Genomic DNA, 20,221 nt, shown 5'->3' with positions numbered 1-20,221 from the left:
AGGGCAAAAACACTATAATTGTTCACCTACAAGAAAAATATTTCTATATAACCTACCAGGATCCTGTGGGAAATGAAAATGAGACGCTTGAGTTAGTACACTAGTATTATCCCTGCTGCCAAGCAAATTTGTCAAGACCCACTGATGGAAACAGAGAAATTGTGTCAGAATTAGGCCAGAAGTTCATGGAGAAAACTTACTTTGAGAAAGTTTAAAAAGTATATTTTAAAGAAATATACATGCCAAAGGTCTCTAGCTTTTCTTTGCTTTCTACCCTTAAGAAACAGAAAGTGAAATTTCCTTTGGTTGGAACCATACTTTCAAAAGCTTATGGTTTTAAGCCTTTCATATTCAGTGAAAAGGGCTTTTTGCCATTTCTTCAGAGTAGCAATTACACAATCTTCTTTATGTCCTAAGATGGAACCAAAAATATCTGAAAAAGGGGAAATTGAGTTGCACGGTTCATTCATATGAATTGGGCAAATTTTCACTTTCACTAGGGCAAAAACCAGATTAATGTTGTATTTTTAAAATGTAACATTACGGTGCTTACCTGTTTTTCATGCTTTGGGGTCATCTTCAAAGCCGTATTAAATCTATCTGAAACAAAAAGTTACAGATCCTGGTTAAATACAACTAAAGGAATTGGATCGCTTTTTAAATAATTGCAATTTTCTTTTGGAAGAAATTTTTCATTGGCTGCTTCTTGGAGCTGAGAAAGATTGACTAACACAAGGTCACCAAGCTGGCTTTGTGCCTAAAGTGGAACTAGAACTCGGGGTTTACTGATTTGTAGCCTGGTGTAGCTATCAAATCAAACTAACTCTCTCTTCAGAAATACACTACCATTGAGAAGGATATTTTGCCAATACAGTATAGTACTCTGGATTGATAAGAGAAGTAAAATGGAAAGATAACACTGTTGATTCCCATATTGGCATGAAGCTCTCTAAATGGCTTTGGCCCAGTTACCTTTCCTCCTATCTAATATGATTATTGTAAAGATGTACATGCGCAAAGCATTTTGGAGAAAAATTAATATAATAAACAAAATTTAAAAGGACTTTTACTTCTGTGCTGGATTATTAGACATTTCAAATATCTCCCTGCCATATATTATGCAATGCATGCATGGGCAAAATACAAGAAAAAAATCAATACCATGAAATAATAAAACATAAATATATTAAAAAGACAGAGTTTAAATGAATGTGAAACTTTTGTGACCCTTATTAAAAAATGAGATCCCTCTCTGATCCTTGCAGTCAAACTATATAGTGTACAACCTCTACCAGAGCAAACAGGAATGGAGTTTCCCTTAACATTTCCCCTTCTTTGCACTGGGAAAAGTCAGGGAACACAGATAAAAACACTAAAATAACCACATGCTTATGTGGTTTTCTTAAGATATGAGGCTGAATTTAAATGCTACACCATGCACACTAATTTGTCTCCAAATAGTAGTAGGAACTAATACATCAAAATGAATCAAAAATTACATTAACCATGGACAATAAAAAAGAGATATGATATGCCACCCACTTAATGTAATCAAAGATCTCTGCCCTTGGATAGAAGACAAAAAGTGTTAGTTACCCAGTATTTGTAAACACCAGAAAATTTTGACATGTTTATTATTTCATTGGCCCAAATTTCTGGCCAAACATCACTTTATGTGAAGCAACACACTGGCTGAGGAATTCTGCGAATTAAATCCACACATCTTAAAATTGCTCAGATTTGAGAAACACTGGTCTAGAATGCCCTTTAAGCAGTTGTTGCTCCCTTATCTATGGTGAAGAAGCTATAGAAGCTTCCAAGCCTCTTTATAATGAACTATACTAACTGTGACTAGCCAAAACAGCTTCAAAATGGTACAGTGAGTATAACAGACCTGCTGTTTTCACTAGCTGAGCTGTACCTTCAAGACATCACGTCTTGTATATGTCCTAACTAAGTACCATCTCAGTTCCAATCAGATCTGAGTGAAGCTTTCTGAAGATTGCCTAAAAATAACTGTAAGAAATACAGTACTGACTTTTTCAATAGCAAGATACTTTCTATCTAGGTAATATTGTATATCTAGACTAGGAGTCTACAACCTTGTCAACTTTAAGACTTGTGAACTTTATCTCTCAGAATTTCTCGCAGCTTTGCTGGCTGAGGAACTCTGGGAGTTTGTTTGTTTGCTTGTTTGTTTGTTTGTTTATTTATTTATTTATTAAATTTGTATGCTGCCCCTCTCCGTAGACTTGGGGCGGCTCACAGCAATAGTAAAAAAACAATGTAAAATACAAATCTAATATTTAAAAAACTAAAAAACCCACAAGTCATAAAGTTGCCAAGGTTGGAGAATTGAGACCCCTGACCTAGATGATCCTTGGCCTATCTATTAGAATGATTCTTCCAGACTTGATTTTTTGTAGCCCTCCTGAAAATGCCAGTGTTCAAACATAGGATCTTGTACATGGAAAGTACGTTCTAACCAGGTCTTCTACACTTAGTGAAAGCAAGAGCTTTTTGCAGAAGTGCTCAATCACATTCTTTGCAAATGCAGCTTAATTATATTTGCTTAGTCCTTAGTACTGAAAGGATTAAAAACACATCCCAGCCAGTTTTCAGCTGAGTGCAGAAGTAAACAAAATGTTCAGGAACTGAGTTAAGAGCATAAGAAAGCAGAGTTTTAAAATAAACCACAAGTACTAGAACAAGAAATACTTTATGATCATAATGCAAAAATTACTAATGCCATTGTACATGAAGTTTCCAGCAGGCTGGTACAATAATGGTTATGAGACACGAGCCTGCTGGACTTATTCATCATATCTTGTGACACACTAAGTATTTATCATGAGTACTGCACAAGGTAACCTGGAAAATTGTTGCTAGTCCCACTGCAAGGTCTTCTGATATCTTAACCATTTCATGATAGCTCTCCAGTCAGCATTTACTATTTTGTTCCATTGGGGGAGGGGGCAGTAATTCCATGATGGCCAAAGTAGGTACTTGTATCATCTCAAATAGATTGTGGAAAGCATATTTTACCTTGAGCTTGTTTGGTTCTATGAAACAGCAGTCTCTTTTTGGCACTAGGGATCAGTTTCCTGGAAGACAATCTTTCTATGGAACAGAAGAGAACAGTTTTAGTTTCGCTTGCTTGCCCATCACTTACCTTTGCTGTATGGCCTGGTTCCTAACAGCCCATGGACCTATAAAGAAACCCACATTTATACTCATGAGATGGAAAATTGAACTTTCAACGCAACAACTTAAGCTGGTCTTAATTTTGGTTCACATATCATTATTATTATTATTATTATTATTATTATTATTATTATTATTATTATTATAAATTGGATTTGTATGCCGCCCCTCTCCGTAGACCATGGCCAGAACAGAAAAAACAAACCATGGTTTCATACTATCTTTACTTTGTCTTTACTTATAATCTTAACATGACTTCCAAATCTCAGGTAATGCTACATTCAATCACAACAGGTCTCACGAACGGTAGCAATGTGATTGATAATAGTTTAATGATGAATGGTAAAATTAGCTTTTATATTGGTTAGACAACTACTGTATCATCAACATGATCTCCTAACCTGTTGGGTTTCTCTCTCTTTCTCCCTCCCTCTTTCTCTCCCCTCCCCCTCTCTCCTCCTCCTCAGAGTGGAGAGATTGCCTAAACATATCTTTCTGAGCTACTTTTCTTCACCTCAGAACTGATTCCCAACAAGCTGCAAGTTAACAAAATCACCTACACCTTAACTTGTTGATTAGGTTTGACTCATTCACAGCTACTATGTGAAACTGACAAGACCCTAATCAGTTTCATTCTAAAGGCTTTTGTTTGCCTTTTAAGTACAAGGTAAACAGCTGGTGCTAGCACATTCCTTTCAATGTATAGTTCCCGTTGTGTCCTTACTTCTTGCAATATCCACCTCTCCAATGAGTCTAAATATAAACATTAATTTCCATTTGATATTTATTCTAGCTTTGGGGTTTGGATTTTGAAGGGCAAGAAAGAATGTGTGTGTGTGGTGGGGGAGGCTATAAGAGTTACCTTTTCCTCAACTTCTTATGACTGTTTCAAAAACATTTCCCAGTTTTGGTTTACCCTACTATTTGGGGTTCACTCAGTTGACTGGAGTCATGTTTTTCTAGTGCTGTAAATACAGATAATCCTTGGTTTATGAACATTTCTTTAGTAACCACTCAAAGTTACCATGGCACTGAAAAACATTATTTGTATTAACTTGGATTATCCTTGTATTAACTTCATCAGTACCCTCATGGTCACATAATCTGATTTGGGCACTTGACAATAATCACACATTTACCATGATTACGGCATCCCACATCACAGGATTGCCACTCACGACCTTCTTAGCCAGCAAACAAAGTCAACAAGTTTCCTTGCTGTCCGACTCCGCCAGCTCCGCAGGCCGCTGGTGAACTACAGCAATTGCCTGCAACCATCTGTCTCCTCATTTTACCAATCTCAGAAGGATGGAAAGGTGAGTTGACCTTGAGCCTGGTGAGATTCGATCTTCCAAACTGCTGATAGTTAGCAGAATTAATTTGCAATACTGTATTCTAGCCACTGTGCCACCAAGGCTCTTTGCACCATTACCTACCGTATATCAGTGATGGCAAACCTTTTTTCATTCGTGTGCCAAAAAATTGTGCGTGGGTATGCTAGCATGCATGCACATGCCCACACCCCTTCCCTCCCCACACACATGCGCACCTCCCCCGCACTGTCCCCCGCACATACTCACAGGCCTTTCTGAAGACTGGTAGGTGCAAAAAATGCCCAAACGGGCAAACCAGAATTTCGGAAAAACATACTTCTGCTTTGCCCATTGTGCTGTTTTTTGCACTCCAGGGTTTCAGGAAGCTTCCTTGGACCCTCTGGAGTGCAATAAACAGTGCATTGGAAAACTGGAAGTGTGTTTTTCCAAACTCCCGGTTTTTTTGCTGGGTGACTTTTTTGCCTCCAGGGCTTCAGGGACGTTTCCCTAAAATCCGGAGGGCAAAACGGCTTTTCCCAAGGCCAAAAATCAGCTGCCCAGCACACACACGTGTACTGGAGCTGAAACATACCAAAGTCTCACATGCCCTCTGATATGGGTTCATGTGCTATCTGTGGCACACGTGCCATAGGTTTGCCATCACAGACCTATATATTTAAGGGGAAATCTTTTTAAAAAATTAAAAAGATTTATTACCATCCTGGCATTACCTTTTAGTGTTTTTGTTCGCTGCTGTCCATCCTAAATCTAAATTAAGCAGCCACACAGAGATGAATGGCATTCCCTGTGAAACCACTTTTTAGTGTAATACAGTACAGTATATCTATGTGGAATCCTAGGGAATTCAATTTAGAGTGAAAGTATTAAGCACTGAAAACCTTGCAAAATTCTACTAGACAGAAATGATTTTATCTGCAAGTTTTTCAAAGGTTACCCTCTGTAGAAAAATGGGCACAAGTATAAATAGGGAAGATGTCCAACTACAGTTCTCTCAGAACAAAGAACAGGACATGAAAAGTATATTTGATTCCTCATCAAAGATTATGGAAATAGTTGACACTGATATTGTGACAGAGAAACACTATAATAAAATATTCACATTTCTCTCAATCACAAAACTAATCAAGAAATTGATCTGGGCTAAATAATATCTCTTAACTTTTTTTTTTCAAAATCTTTTTCTTCTTCTTCTTCAAGTCAGTTTATGACTCCTGGAATCTGCCCGGGCTGGTCTCTACCATTCTCTGATAGTATCTTCCTAAGTATTTTGCCATTGCCTCCTAAGACTAAAACTACTCCAAAGTCACACAGCTGTCTTTGTGTCTAAAAGAGGACTATTGTGTAACTGTCTCCCAATTACAACAAATTAGCCCTCAACTTGATGGGGGGGGGGAGGCTACTGCCCAGATGGGGGGGAACGCAGTGGGGTAGCAAAAATGGAGCTCCACCCCAGAGCACCCAATTTGCACTGAAAGATGTTGAAAGAAAATGCAGGGCGTCCTACATAAGCCACGCCCACAGTGTGGTAGTAAACGTTTTGGTAGCCCTTCATTGCGTTGATCTAATCTCCAGCCCTACACTGTTTCTCAAACACAGCAAATGTCATATGTATAGACTTCAACTCCCAGACTTAACCAGCTAGCAGGGCAAATTTGAAGTCCATGCATCTAAAAGTTACCATGGGTTGAGAAATAATGTTCCAATATATAAAACAGAAGACCTAATGTGATTTCTTTTAGATGCCTAGAAAAAAGGTATAAAAGGGGAAATTCCATTGTTTTAAGGAACAATGCAGATTTTAATTATACACTGCCCAATGTGTTTCAAATTGAACTACCGTATTTTTCGAAGTATAAAATAAGACACCTTAGTTTTGGGGGAGGAAAACAGAGAAAAGAATCTTCTTACCAGGTATTTGGAGAGGGGCGGCATACAAATCTAAATAATAAATAAATAAATAAATAAATAAATAAAATAATTCATCTGGCTAGCGTCCTTAATCTGGTCAACTTCAGCACATTATTTTATCCCCTGGTTAAGGGCGTTAAAAAAATTATTCTGAGAGAGTAATAAGTAACAAGCAACAAGCCAGTAAGAGCTGGGAACATCATTAGCACCTGGAAAGAAACAGTCTGAGCAGGTAAAGCAATGGAAAAAAACCCTGCAAAGACTTAGGGCTTGGAAAACATTCTTCTTTGCAGAGAGTAACAATGAAAGAGCTTGCAAGCCAGTAAGAGCTGGGGACATTAATAGCACCTGGTTAGGACTGGAAGAAAACATCTGCAGCAAGTAAAGCAATGAAAAAAAAACCTCTACAAAGACAGGGTCTGGAAAACATTCTTCGCAGAGAGTAACAATGAAAGAGCTTGCAAAAAGGTAAGAGCTGGGAACATCATTAGCACCTGGTTAGAGTGGGAAAGAAACTTACTCAGAGCAAGTTAGAGCAATGAAAAAACTCTGCAAAGACTAAGGGCTTGGAAAACATTGAAAGAGCCTGCAAGAGCCCTCGGAGAAGGATGGCATACAAATCAAATAAATAAATAAATAAGGTAAAAGCTGGGAAGATAGATAGCAGCTAGTTAGGGCTGGGGGAAAAGACGCACCCAAATTATCAGCCTCTTTTAGGGAGGAAAAAGATGTGTCTTATACTCTGAAATATATGGCAGTTTAAATAATCATAATTCTAGTTTTTTAAAAACAAATATAATTTTAAATTAATTTAAACAAATTATTTTATATGCTTCTCATTGTTCCTTTATATATTTTTTAGTTTTCATTCTTAGTTTATGCTGTTGAATAGATGAGGAATGGATATGTTTCAATAAATAGGGTTATCACCAATGAATTCTGTACCTCCTATTTGCAAAATATTCAGAGCAGATATATTCATTCCATGTGGTGATTAGGACTAAAATATTATGAATTTCTTTTTGTTAGACGAGTAATTATTAAAACATTTCTGTACACTGTTTTGGAAATATAAAAATATTTATGAATGAAAGTTATTTAATCTCTCATTAGGTTCTATCCATTCCATCCAATAGGTATCAAAAGAATGATGTTGACATAATTCAACATCATACATTCATGTGACGACAAACAGCATTTTCACATTCTTTTGGTAGTTAGCCAGAGAAACACTAATTTGTGTTGTGCTTATGCAAGGTACCTGACTAAGTAAGTAGAACCTCAAGGCAAAATAAGCTTCAAATGAAAACAAATAAAACATTTTAAAGTATCCTGTTTCCCCATAAATAAGACGTCCTCTGATAATAAGCCCAATCGGGCTTTTGTGCATGGCAATAAAACCAAGCACTTATTTCAGGGTTCAAAAAAATATAAGATAAATATTAAAAAGGGTTTCATTTTTGGGAAACACAGTAGCTAAATTATATTGAAATGCTGTATATATGCACTATTCATTAAGACTCTTCATAATTCATAAAACAGAAAATATCAAAACCATCTTTTGTAAACTAACAGAAATTAAAGCAGGCCAACACATGCTAGGCATGCGCTTAACTATCTTTCATATGAGTGTGTACCTCCTTGTGCAATGTATATACCTCAGTTATGTTCCTTTGCAATCCCCGTTGTTTTTTAAAAAATATTTCCGATGGTTGGACAATGCTAAAGTTAAAGAGGTATCTGTAATTAAGAGGAATTTGGGGGTTGAGAAAATATCTACAGACCCCTCATATATACAGACCTCCTCAACTCCTCCCCTTGAGATGCTGCTATGGGGTATTGCATGCCAAAACTAGATACAGGAACAGTTTCTTCCCCGTGCCGTCACATCACTGAATACCTAATTCTTACAATACTATCTAATGTCTATGTAGATTTACCTATGTTGTATGTGTATAACATTATCTTCTTTACTATCCTTTCTTATTGATATGATGAGGAGGAGAATTACTCTGTTGCTTTGCATATACACTCACAGCTTCTGCACTGGAGATAAACTCCCTCTGTGTCTAATCACACGGCCACATAAAGTATTCCATTCCATTAAAATGCTACAATATGGATCAAAATACTAATACCGCTAGGCTGCGAATTTGCACTGACTTATAAGGGAGAGAGGGCCTCCATTGACTTCATCTGCATTAAACTGTTTATAGGGATCTTCTCCAAATATATTTTTTTTGTACAACTGTTCTTGATTTCTGTGAACACAGAGTTCCAGTTCAATCCCTGGATTGGACCAGATGTGAATTTCCCATTGCAAACTGAAATATAAGTGCATTAATTGCAAAGAACAGTTATCAATAAATCTACTGGTGAGAGTTGAGATTACAGATGTATCGTGGCATTTAGCCTTTTCTGATTTGTAGCATATTTTAAAAATTGAGAATATGTAGGTGCTTTCAGGTATTTGCTCCCTGGCCAAGTTTATCAGCTTATCAAACTTCTAGATATGACAAGTCACATATTATGTATTTAGTGGAGAGTAAACTGATGAAGGCACACCCTAATGCCTGTGGGAGCTTCACCCTAGAGCAGTGTTTCTCAATTATTTTCTGTTAAGCCCGCCCCCCCCCCCCCCAAAAAAAAGAAATAAGCATTTCGCACACACACCCAACTCTCCACCTAGACAATTGTCTACAATATTCAGCATGTTTTTGCTGAAAAAACTCAAGCGGCTTATCAGCGTGATTAGGGTGCAAAGTGTTTAAGTGAGGCCTTAATTTATTTGACTTCATGCTGCCTGCTGCCAACTTTTTTAGACACAGTAAATCTCGTCTCCCACCATAGTCACAGTGAGGCCAAGCACGACATACGCTTCGTCATATTTTCTCATCTTAGCTTTTGGGAGACTTACGTTTGCCTTGTTATCTCCATCTCTCTCCTCCTTCCTTTTCATCCCTGTTAAATATTTTTCCATGGTGTCCCTTAAGGGTTTGTTATGTGCACTCCATATCTCCCAGTCTGTGCTGTGTGTTCTTACTCAGTGCAAAAAACCCCTATTCCCTGTGGCAAAAAAAGTACGTTCCCTGGGGTTACGTGCCCCCCCTGGCCTCGCTCCGTGCCCCCCACAGGGCACTAAAGGCACTAGGAGTGCCTTCATCAATTTACTCTCCATTAAATACATAATATGTGACTTGCCGTATCTATAAACTTGCCATGTGACTTGCCCTATGTGTCTGCACGAATATTGAGGAGGACAGGTGGATAGGTTTCCAAAGTGCTGTAGTGCAGCCAATCTGCTACTTTGATCTTTTTACCCCAGGTAGAGTTCAAAAACACTATGCTAAGAAAAAGTTGAAGGGAGAAATCAGTACAGTATTCAGAAATGAAAATACCATAAGGCAGACAAGCTTTACAATACAAGCAGATATTGCAAAATGGGCAGCAAACAAATTTAATAATAGAATGGCTAGCTGCTACAAAGTGACTGACTACAAATAATAGAAACATAGAAACATAGAAGTCTGACGGCAGAAAAAGACCCCATAGTCCATCTAGTCTGCCCTTATACTATTTTCTGTATTTTATCTTAGGATGGATATATGTTTATCCCAGGCATGTTTAAATTCAGTTACTGTGGATTTATCTACCACGTCTGCTGGAAGTTTGTTCCAAGGATCTACTACTCTTTCAGTAAAATAATATTTTCTCATGTTGCTTTTGATCTTTCCCCCAACTAACCTCAGATTGTGTCCCCTTGTTCTTGTGTTCACTTTCCTATTAAAAACACTTCCCTCCTGGACCTTATTTAACCCTTTAATATATTTAAATGTTTCGATCATGTCCCCCCTTTTCCTTCTGTCCTCCAGACTATACAGATTGAGTTCATTAAGTCTTTCCTGATACGTTTTATACTTAAGACCTTCCACCATTCTTGTAGCCCGTCTTTGGACCCGTTCAATTTTGTCAATATCTTTTTGTAGGTGAGGTCTCCAGAACTGAACACAGTATTCCAAATGTGGTCTCACCAGCATTCTATATAGCGGGATCATAATCTCCCTCTTCCTGCTTGTTATACCTCTAGCTATGCAGCCAAGCATCCTACTTGCTTTCCCTACTGCCTGACTGCACTGTTCACCCATTTTGAGACTGCCATGACAGAGTAGCAACAATGGTGCATGGAAAGATCTGTGTTTGCTTGAAAACAAGAACTGATAGGACCATAAAATGGAGAAAGTAATAGAAAACGAAGAACCCGAAGTCTGAGATTTTTAGAAATCAAACAGACAGGCACCCGTCACATAACACCTTGGATTTAATAAATGTCAAGGGGGGGGGGAGTGCATAGTAGATTTAGCAGTATCTGGAACAGAAAAATAGGAGAGAAAGAACTGGAGAAGATAACAAAATGGAAATAGAAAGGCAAAGGAAGCAAAGTAGCACAGATAGTTTTTGACTTATAAGAAGTTATTTAGTGACCGTTTAGTGACCAACAGCACTGAAAAAAAAGTGACTTATGAACATTTTTCACAATCATTGCAGTATTCCCATAGTCACATGATCACAGTTCAGATGTTTCAGATATTTATAATTGTTGCATTGTCCTGGGGCTATGTAATCAATTTTTGTGATCTGACAAATAAATGGGGAACCCAGATTCATTTAACAACCTTATTACCCACTTAGCAACATGAATTTTAGGCTCAATTGCGTTCGTAAGTCAAGGACTAACAGTACAAATAGTAAGGTGCATGTGGGTGTAATTGTTTAACTCAGTCAACTTTACTCAGAACAACTTAAATCCTGCAACTCTAACCTTAATACATCCACATCTATCTATCCCAGGCTCTTGGTAATGACTAATATCAAACAGGGTGAACATTTGTCTTACGGTGTAATAAACCAAAATAATAATACTGTATATTGTTTTTCAGATCGTATTTCATTTTTAATTAAGATTGCCAGATATGAAATCTGAGAATGATTAAAAGAAAGAAGACACTTGCCAGTTATTTAATTCAAATAGGGAATTCAAATCAGCAGGTGAATGCCTTGTTTTGAGTAGAACTCTTCAGCTACATTATTCACTAATATTCTATATACAATTCAAACGGTTTTTTCTATTTGACCTTGCATTTTTTTATCTCATCTCAAGCAGTCATCATACTAGCTGGTATTACACCATATGATAAGCCACAAACACTATTTACAAACCAAAGTGGTTGAGTCTGCAAAACATAAGCCAAAACCAAAAATATCACATGTCAACTTTATGCAATGTGGAAAAGTCAGGGTGATATTTCTTTTTATCATACTTGAATGTAGAAACCTGTTCTGGATGTAAACAGAATTTTCAACTTTTCCTATTTAAGCAAGCATGCAAGTTATTAAGTAGAGCATGGGGTATCTGTGGGGTGAGGGATAATCTGGGATGTCTACCTTTGGCCAGGCTTATCTGCCACAGATCTTGCCTATTTCCTGAAGCAACCTGGGCTCCTCTTCCTAAACCTCAGGTTCTTTGCAACCCTTAAGCCTATTTTCCCCCTGCCCCCATATACACACTAGGTCACTAAAGGTCTCAGGTTTGTTTCTCATCCCACTGGGCCCTCCACTATTCTCCCTATCCCTATCTCGCATTGATCTTGGAGAAGGAAGCAATGTTGCTTCACCCCTCAGCATCCCTCAAGGAAGTCAGGAACAGTTCTATCCCCAAGCCACATGTTTTCATGGTGGCAGCAGCCCCAATTCATTGCAACTGCTTCAAAAATGGTGTCTACTAATGGAATGGGGTATTACGGCATACAGGTGGGTTTTCTATGCCATCTTGACTCTTCTCCATCCCTGCACTTTGAAACAGCATCCGTCCAGAGAAATGAATGATGCCTATTCTCTAATTGTTCCAGGAAGGTCTTAAGAAAGAGGTAGGTCCATTCTCAGATCACTTGGATTCATTGGGGGGGGGGGGGAGAATTAGCATTGAAATCCAATAAAATAACAAATTCACTATTCAATAGTGTAAAAGATTAAGTCCGTGCATGAAGTTTACTGCTATTTCAAAATTGTGAAAAAAATTGAATCTGTAAAATGCAATAATATGATTATTTATTTAGCCACATTTCTATATAGTTTCAACACTTAACTTGCAAAGAATTCAGGGGAATCAATCTGCCATGTGTTTGTAATGGCCTCATTATCTCCTGCCAGTTTTAAAAAGCTCCTGAAAGGAGCTATAAATTGGTTCATTACCTACGTTCATGCAGGGCTAACTCTACTGTAAAGCTCCTTGCCCACCTGAGTAAGATAATCCAGTCTCCATCTAGACTGAAATTTTATACCTGTGTAAACAAATGATAGGAGAAGGGGAGCTAAAATGGATCTCATGTTTTCTTATTTTTATGCCTCCTTTGACGTAGCATTTGGAGGCTAAAATAATGAATGATTTGGGAAAAACTGAGAGGAATTAGGATAAAAGCTTATGAGTTTCACTGAAGCCCTGCCTTCCACCTCTCAGGTTCAAGTACTATTTACAAGACCATTTATATTGTCTAAAATCCCATTGATTTCAAAGAGATTTAAGTGGCAGAACTTAAGATCTCTAATATGGAACCAAGGTCAGCTTCAGTCACCTTGCTTCCACTGTCAAACCGCTCTAAAGCTCTAGTCCAACACAGATGGACAAATCAGGGAAAACAGTGAACCTTCAGGAAGAAAGGAAACACAGGGACAGATTATGTCACATATTTGGATAACCAAATATTTACATCCAATGATTAAGAGATGTGCCAATTTTTCAAAGTGAAAAATGATAAACATCCAGGAAAATCTGTGATGTCACATGTTAAACAGGGATCTTGAGAACAAAATAAATAGTAATGTAAATGAAAAAAGAAATGTTATTCTTTTTAAACCTAAATTCAGAAAATAATGAACTAATCAAACAAAGCATGACAATTTCATATGAATGTTGATTCATTTAGTTAACCATTGAAAAAATGTTACTGAAACAGCAATTGAACTGACTTATTTCAATGACTGAAATGGAGAGGCATGTAACTGAAGTTTTTCCGAGCTAGGACAGCTAATGTAAAATATACTTAAATATATTACAACGTCAAAATAGCACAGAAGAGTTTTGGATTCAAATCTCCAATAAATTGTGGAGCTTTTAGTCTACCTTTCAGAATAAACAAAGATATTTGCCTACTCTAGGAAATTCAGAAACCTGAAGACTATTTTTGTCATTTTAGTTACCTGCTAAAATGTTACATAAGATGCCTTTTTGTTTTATTAATAATGATATAAAAATCCTTAAAATATTTAACAATTCCAAACTCAAAATGCCACTAAACTGACACCAACCCTGAATTCTCTCCTATAGCATAGATATGCTTGGTTTACAAATTATCCCAACACTTAAATCTGATTTATCAGAACCTGATATCTGTATTAAAATGACACATTATGCCCACAGAAGATTACACAACATTCTAAGCCAATATCTGTATTTTTTACATGCACTAATAATGAACTATATAAAGTACTTTAGCCTAATCAAGCATGCTGTGCAAAATCCAATCACAGACTATCGACTTAAAAAATAGGTAGAAATAGTTACAGAATTCCTATAATGTACAAAGGGGCCATAGAAATTGTGACTTCTAACTCCTTCGCCAGATGCTATCAAGTCTCTGCTTTGAACACACTCAGTGTAAAGGAAGTATTTAACATAAATGCCTCAACTGCCTCTGGATTATCAGTACTGTTTTCCTACAACCTGGCTCTCCCTATGTATGATGGCTTACAATTTGCTAATTGTTTGATGATCTTTTCCATGATTTTCCCAGGAATTAATATCAAACTGATTGATCCACATTTCCCCTTTTTGAGCATTGGAACCACATCAGCTCTTTTCTAGCAAGTTCCCTAGCAAGTTCCCTGTTGCCCCAGGATCTGAAGGCTTTCAGTCAGCGGTTCCAAGATCACATCTGCCAGCTTCTTCAGTACCTTGGATTGCCCTATGAAATAACATCAACAGCAGATCAGGTAGCTTGGTGCTCTAACCACTAGATCAACTGATCTAGTGCAGACGGGGGTTCCTACTCACTGGCGCGATGCGTGTGCAGCTCCAGCTGACTGACGGGCACGTGCATGCTTCCTGACGAGATTTTGCTTTTGCGCATGTGCAGGGAGGATGTGCACGCCCGTGAGATTTCAGGAATTTTTTTTGCCTCTGAGCATGTGTGGAAGCAAAAAATTGCTGAAATCTCTTTTGCGTGCGCATCCTCTCACAATAATTTGTTTCCTATGCGCAGGAAGAAAAATCTCGCTGGGATGCGCCTGCCGGTCACCCAGAGCTGCGCGCGCATCACAGTTTTCACTATCAGTGTGCAGAGTGGCCTGTACCAGTAAGGAACCCAATACTGGTCTAGTGTCACCAAATGTATTCTATTCTCAAATAGAATCCTGTCCTGTAAGACTAACAAGTTATATTGTACTTACTGCCTATATTAATATTCCTTTGTAAACTGTTGCCTCAGTATGGAATGTTCAGTTACACAAGATGCTAAAGTTGCTTTGCTTAACCTTTGGACAATCCCTTGAAACTAGAAAGAGAACTTTAGTTTATTGCTAAGTACATCAAACGGTATTTGGCCAGTCTGTTGATTTTACCTTAAAATGTCATAGAATAAGAGGGATCTTAGGGGTGTTCAGCTGAATATCTATATTAAACCTAATCACATATTTTCAGTTCTGTTGCCTTGAGGTCACAACAGATTGCACAGCATATCAAGGGCCCTATTCCAAAGGAAAGTTCATTTTTATAAGATGGGGGTTCAGCTCGTATTTAAATGGATCAAACGGTCATCTTAAACCTCTGCGATTTTTAAGGCATCTATGTTGCTCTTAAACTTTTCCCAATCCCCTAAAGGGGGATGAAGGATGAAATCTATGGCTTCAGCCAGGCTGAAATCCATGGTTCCACCTACTATAGGAAGAATTTGGGGGCATCAAACAGGGTGCCAATGGACCACACTTTTGGTTCTCCTGCCTTAGCTTATTTTATTCAGGCCCTTTATCTAGTTTCCAAATACCCAATTCCATTGGGAATGGAAAATGAATGAGTGAGCTATTAATAGGGTTATCTCTGAAGGGATTACTGGGTCTTGACAAAAAGCAAAATGGGAGAAAGAAACTTATATTCAACAAAATGAAGATGAGGATTTATTTAAGACGGAGCAGAGATAAATTCTAAAAAAGGAGGTTCAAGATTATCTACCCTACAACAATAAAGAGCACTCTAGGAATCTCTTAGCTACCACACTGGACTGACACTTATCATTAGATAAAATTGTGGTTGAATGACACTAGCAACAATGCTTTTCAACTATTAATAAAATAGTTATTAAATATGAACTTCTCATATTTTTATAATCCAAGCAGCCACAGATGTATAAGGATGTTTATTAATTTATCAGCTTGCTTGAAATAATTCTGAGCATGCTCGGTATAACAGTTAAGATACTGGGCCACAAATCTGATGATTATAAATGCTAATCCTACCTAAGGCACAAGGTCAATAGGGTAACCTTGAGCCACTCACTCTCTTTCAAACTAGGAGGGCAAGCAAATTCTAGTGAGGAAAACAGCCGGGAATAATGCTGGACTCTTCAAAAATCAACAATGACACAAAGGCACAAATTATGGGAAGCTCTTCTTCCAAGCACTGAAAGCATTTATACAAAATACACAATACTAGGGAGTGGCAAGACAATTATATCCAACCATTTCATATACTGTATTAGTTTAATGTAAAAATACAAAAATCCTTCACAATCATGGAACATTAAAAGTTTGTTTGTTTGTTTGACTTTTATGCTGACCCTCTCCAAAGACTCTAAATATAGTTGTTGTTTTTAAAGAAATTATTTTAAAAATGGACAAGTTATCCGAAAATCTTGCATGATGAAGAGTTCTGGAGAATTCAGCTAAGGATTGGGTGTTCTCTTCATATGCTCATTAAAAAAAATAAAAATGTTAAATGGACCTCCAAGGTCCCTTCCCTATTCCTATTTCAAATAGTAAACCTGTTAAGAGTCATAGCAGAAATTTAGCTATACACATGGAAATCAGAGATAGAGACAAGGAGTTTAACTTTGCCGTGCAACCCATGTTCCAAGTTTGAACATATACATAGAATTTTCTTTTCAGGTCATCCCATTGTCTTCAACAATTTTTTTATTTCCTTATTTGATTTCTGTTCGTTCCTTAGTTTGTGCTTTGATAAAGGCTATTTTACTTCCAAAAAGTACAAACTTATTTCTATTCATTCAAAAAGATTAATTTGAACTGGTTCTGCAAAACCAACATTTATCTCTTAACAATTTAATGGGTTTTAAATCTGTATATTTATTTATATCAGATTACTTTTTCTTTTCTTTTTTTTTACAACACATTTTATAATGTGCTGTCCTGAGTCCGCAAGAAGGGCGGCCTATAAATCTAATTAACAACAACAAATAATAATAATAATAATAATAATAATAATAATAATAATAATAATAGATGATTACTTTCAATGGGCTTTTTAGTTTTGATCACATCACAGAATAAATGTGCTTATATTTTATGCAAATCTATATGAGAAATGGGAGAAATGGACTGTCTTGAAGCACTGAGGTTAAATTTAGTCAGTAAAAATTAAATGCATCAGATTCCCAGGATAGCATTTTGGTATAGTTTCCAGTATGCTTTTCACAAATGTGAAATTTGGGTGGAGAGAGAGGTGAGACAAGATTGTTTTAAGTCTACTCCTGGCTTTGATAAATTTGACTCCTTAATTCTCAAAGTCAGCACTGTAATAATATAGGAGCAATGAATCATAGTGACGTCCTTCCAAACGATGCAGCCAGGAGGAGCAGAGGAAATCATACTTCTCTCTGTTATTATAATCATTATTCTTTTTGACTAATCTTTTCACCCTTGACTTAAGCATCAGATACCAGGAAATAAAACCATAGTACAAGATTTAATTTTGGATCGGTGTACATTTCACAAGCATTTTATGCGCGAATCGCGATACTTTCGGAGCGAATTTTTTAGGGCGGCAAAGGTATCGATGAAACGGAAATTCATCTATTAAACCCATTTTGGTGATGCTAAATCACCATCAAAGCGCAGAGTGAAGCGGCGTAATTAAATCAAATTTAAAAACACGGAGGAATGACTTCATGCTGGGAAGAAAGCGCAGAGGGACTCTCTACCCATTCAGAGACTGGCGGTTTCTCTGAACTGGTTGCCTTCCTGGAAAGGGTTTTTTGATTTCACAATTCCCCCCCAGCGCTGTCTGGGGATAATGGGGCTTGTAGTCTAACGCAAGACAGCTACAGTATAGAAACCTAACCGTCGTACCACCCTACAGCAAGGGGCAACCTCGTTGTAGGAAAGGCGATTCCCACCACATTTCTGTTATACCTTCCCATCTTTTCGCCCTGCCTCCCTTTTCCAGCCTCAAATTACTTACCGGACTAGGAGCGAGGAGGGAACGAACGGGCAAAAAACGGTAGCCAGCACAAGTCTCGAGCTCCTCGCGCGCCGCCACAAAGCCGACAAATGCAGCAACAGCTGACCGAATGCAGGCGTGGATAAGGACTTTGCATGCACGTGATCGCCGGCGAGAGGCGGGGTTGCCGAGGTTTCGTCGTCGCCCGCTGCGCTCTAAGGTGATTCGAGGGAAAAGGCCTGGATAAGCGCCCAAGGCTGGTGATAGGAGCCGGTGGCTGATTGGCGGAGCCCAGGGTGGCGAAAGTGGTGGGGCCTGGCGCATCCCTCTCTTCCACGGGTTCTTAGAGTACCATGTTTATTGTGGTTTTATGTATTGATTTTATTATTGACCCCGCCCCCTCCTTTCCCGCCCTTTTCTCACAACGCTGCTCCTTTCAGTTCTTTTGCCCTCCTGGGAACCGGAGGAGAAAAAAAGATAGGGACGCCCAGGAGCCTTTTAAGCCGCACGGCGCCGTGGAAGAAAGCTATTTAGGAAGCGTACTCTACTGACGATTTATTCCAAAACCACCAGAGAATGTAGGACGTCTTTTGTTACCGCTGCTTGGGATTCTGGGAGTTGAAGTTTTTGCACCTGGGTAACAATGATTTGTGGACGGCGTATTCTTGTCCAATCAATTTTATGCTACCTCCTGCTGGAATTGATGGGCTTCTAATCCAACAGACGTTAGTACACTAGAGCTATGATAAACCCGTGAAATGCAGCCCAATTAATCTTTATATGTACAGTATATGTAAAATGTGTAAGAAAAATGGCTGTGGAATTCTGGGAGTTGAAGTCCAAATATCTTCAAGTTGCCAACGTTGGGAAACACTGAACTATAGGATGCATTGTGAACAAATACAGTGTTCCCTTGATTTTCGCAGGTTCGAACGTCGCGGATAGCCTATACCACGGTTTTTCAAAAAATATTTTAATTAAAAATACTTTGCGGGTTTTTTTCTATACCATGGTTTTTCCCACCCAATGACGTCATACGTCATCGCCAAACTAATAATTTTTGCAAATAAATAACAAAAAATTAATTATTGTTAATAAATAATTATGTTTATAAATATCACGATCACTAAGTGTCTTATTCAATGGTGAGTACCAGTAATAATGGTGAGTAAATGGTTGTTAAGGGAATGGGAAATGGTAATTTAGGGGTTTAAAGTGTTAAGGGAAGGCTTGTGATACTGTTCATAGCTAAAAATGGTGTACAGTGATCCCTCGATTTTCGCGATCTCGATCTTCGCGAAACGCTATATCGCGATTTTTCAAAAAATAATAAATTAAAAATACTCCCCGTTTTTTTTGCTATGCTGTACCATGGTTTTTCTCACCCGATGACGTCTTTTTTCTATCATTTCTCTCCACTCTTCTCTCTCTCTTTCTTCCTCTCTCACACTCTCTTCCTCCCTCTCTCATCTCTTTCGGGGGGGGCCGGCGGGCGGGCGGGTGCCTATGGGGGACGGTGGCCGCCAGCGCTGGACTCGGCGGTGAGAGGGGCAGTAGCAGCGAGTGAGCAGGCGGGCGGGCGAGTGGCGGGCGGGTGGGTGCTTACGGGGAATGGTGGCCGCCAGCGCTGCTGCAGGAGGACTCGGCGGTGAGAGGGGCAGTAGCGGCGAGCGGGCGGGTGGACGAGTGGCGGGCGGGTGGGTGCTTACGGGGAACGGTGGCCGCCAGCGCTGCTGCAGGAGGACTCGGCGGTGAGAGGGGCAGTAGCAGCGGGCGGGCGGGCAGCGGACAAGCGGCGGGCGGACAAGCGGCGGGCGGGCAGGCAGCGGACAAGCGGCGGGCGGGCGGCGAGCTGTATGTAGCGGAAGTAAAAACACCATGGAAAAGTGGCGCGCATGCGCAGATGGTATTTTTACTTCCGCACCACTATATCGCGAAAAATCGAGTATCGCGAGGGGTCTTGGAACGTAACCCTCGCGATACTCGAGGGATCACTGTATTTACTTCCGCATCTCTACTTCGTGGAAATTCGACTTTCGCGGGCGGTCTCGGAACGCATCCCCCGCGGAAATCGAGGGAACACTGTATACTCATGGAAAGGCTAAAAGGGAGAAAAGGAAATAGAGAAGGAAGGGAAGAAGGGGAGAGGAGGGAAGCAAGGAAGTGGGAAAGAAGGAGAAAGAAGGTAAGGAAGAGAGGGAAGGGTATGACAGGATATAAAAGGGGAAACAGGCGGGTAATTAATGTATAAAAATGCAAATTAAGATATTGG

At 38.8% G+C, this 20,221-nt stretch overlaps 1 protein-coding gene across 1 annotated transcript in view; it reads right to left on the bottom strand.

Annotated features, from left to right (window-relative positions):
• Positions 1-18,281, bottom strand: part of SNX10 (sorting nexin 10) — a 49,208-nt gene extending 30,927 nt beyond the window's left edge. The window contains exons 1-3 of the mRNA XM_070767129.1: positions 17,971-18,281; positions 3,046-3,120; positions 554-600 (exon numbers count right to left, since the gene is read on the bottom strand). Coding sequence (XP_070623230.1) covers positions 554-577 — 24 coding nt within the window. The 5' untranslated portion in view covers positions 578-600; positions 3,046-3,120; positions 17,971-18,281. The remainder of the gene's footprint in view (positions 1-553; positions 601-3,045; positions 3,121-17,970) is intronic.
• Between the last annotated feature and the right edge of the window lie 1,940 nt (positions 18,282-20,221).

The sequence above is a fragment of the Erythrolamprus reginae genome, chromosome Z (genome assembly GCF_031021105.1).
Source record: "Erythrolamprus reginae isolate rEryReg1 chromosome Z, rEryReg1.hap1, whole genome shotgun sequence".
Lineage (NCBI taxonomy): Eukaryota > Metazoa > Chordata > Lepidosauria > Squamata > Dipsadidae > Erythrolamprus > Erythrolamprus reginae.
This window is presented reverse-complemented; position numbering and strand designations above follow the sequence as displayed.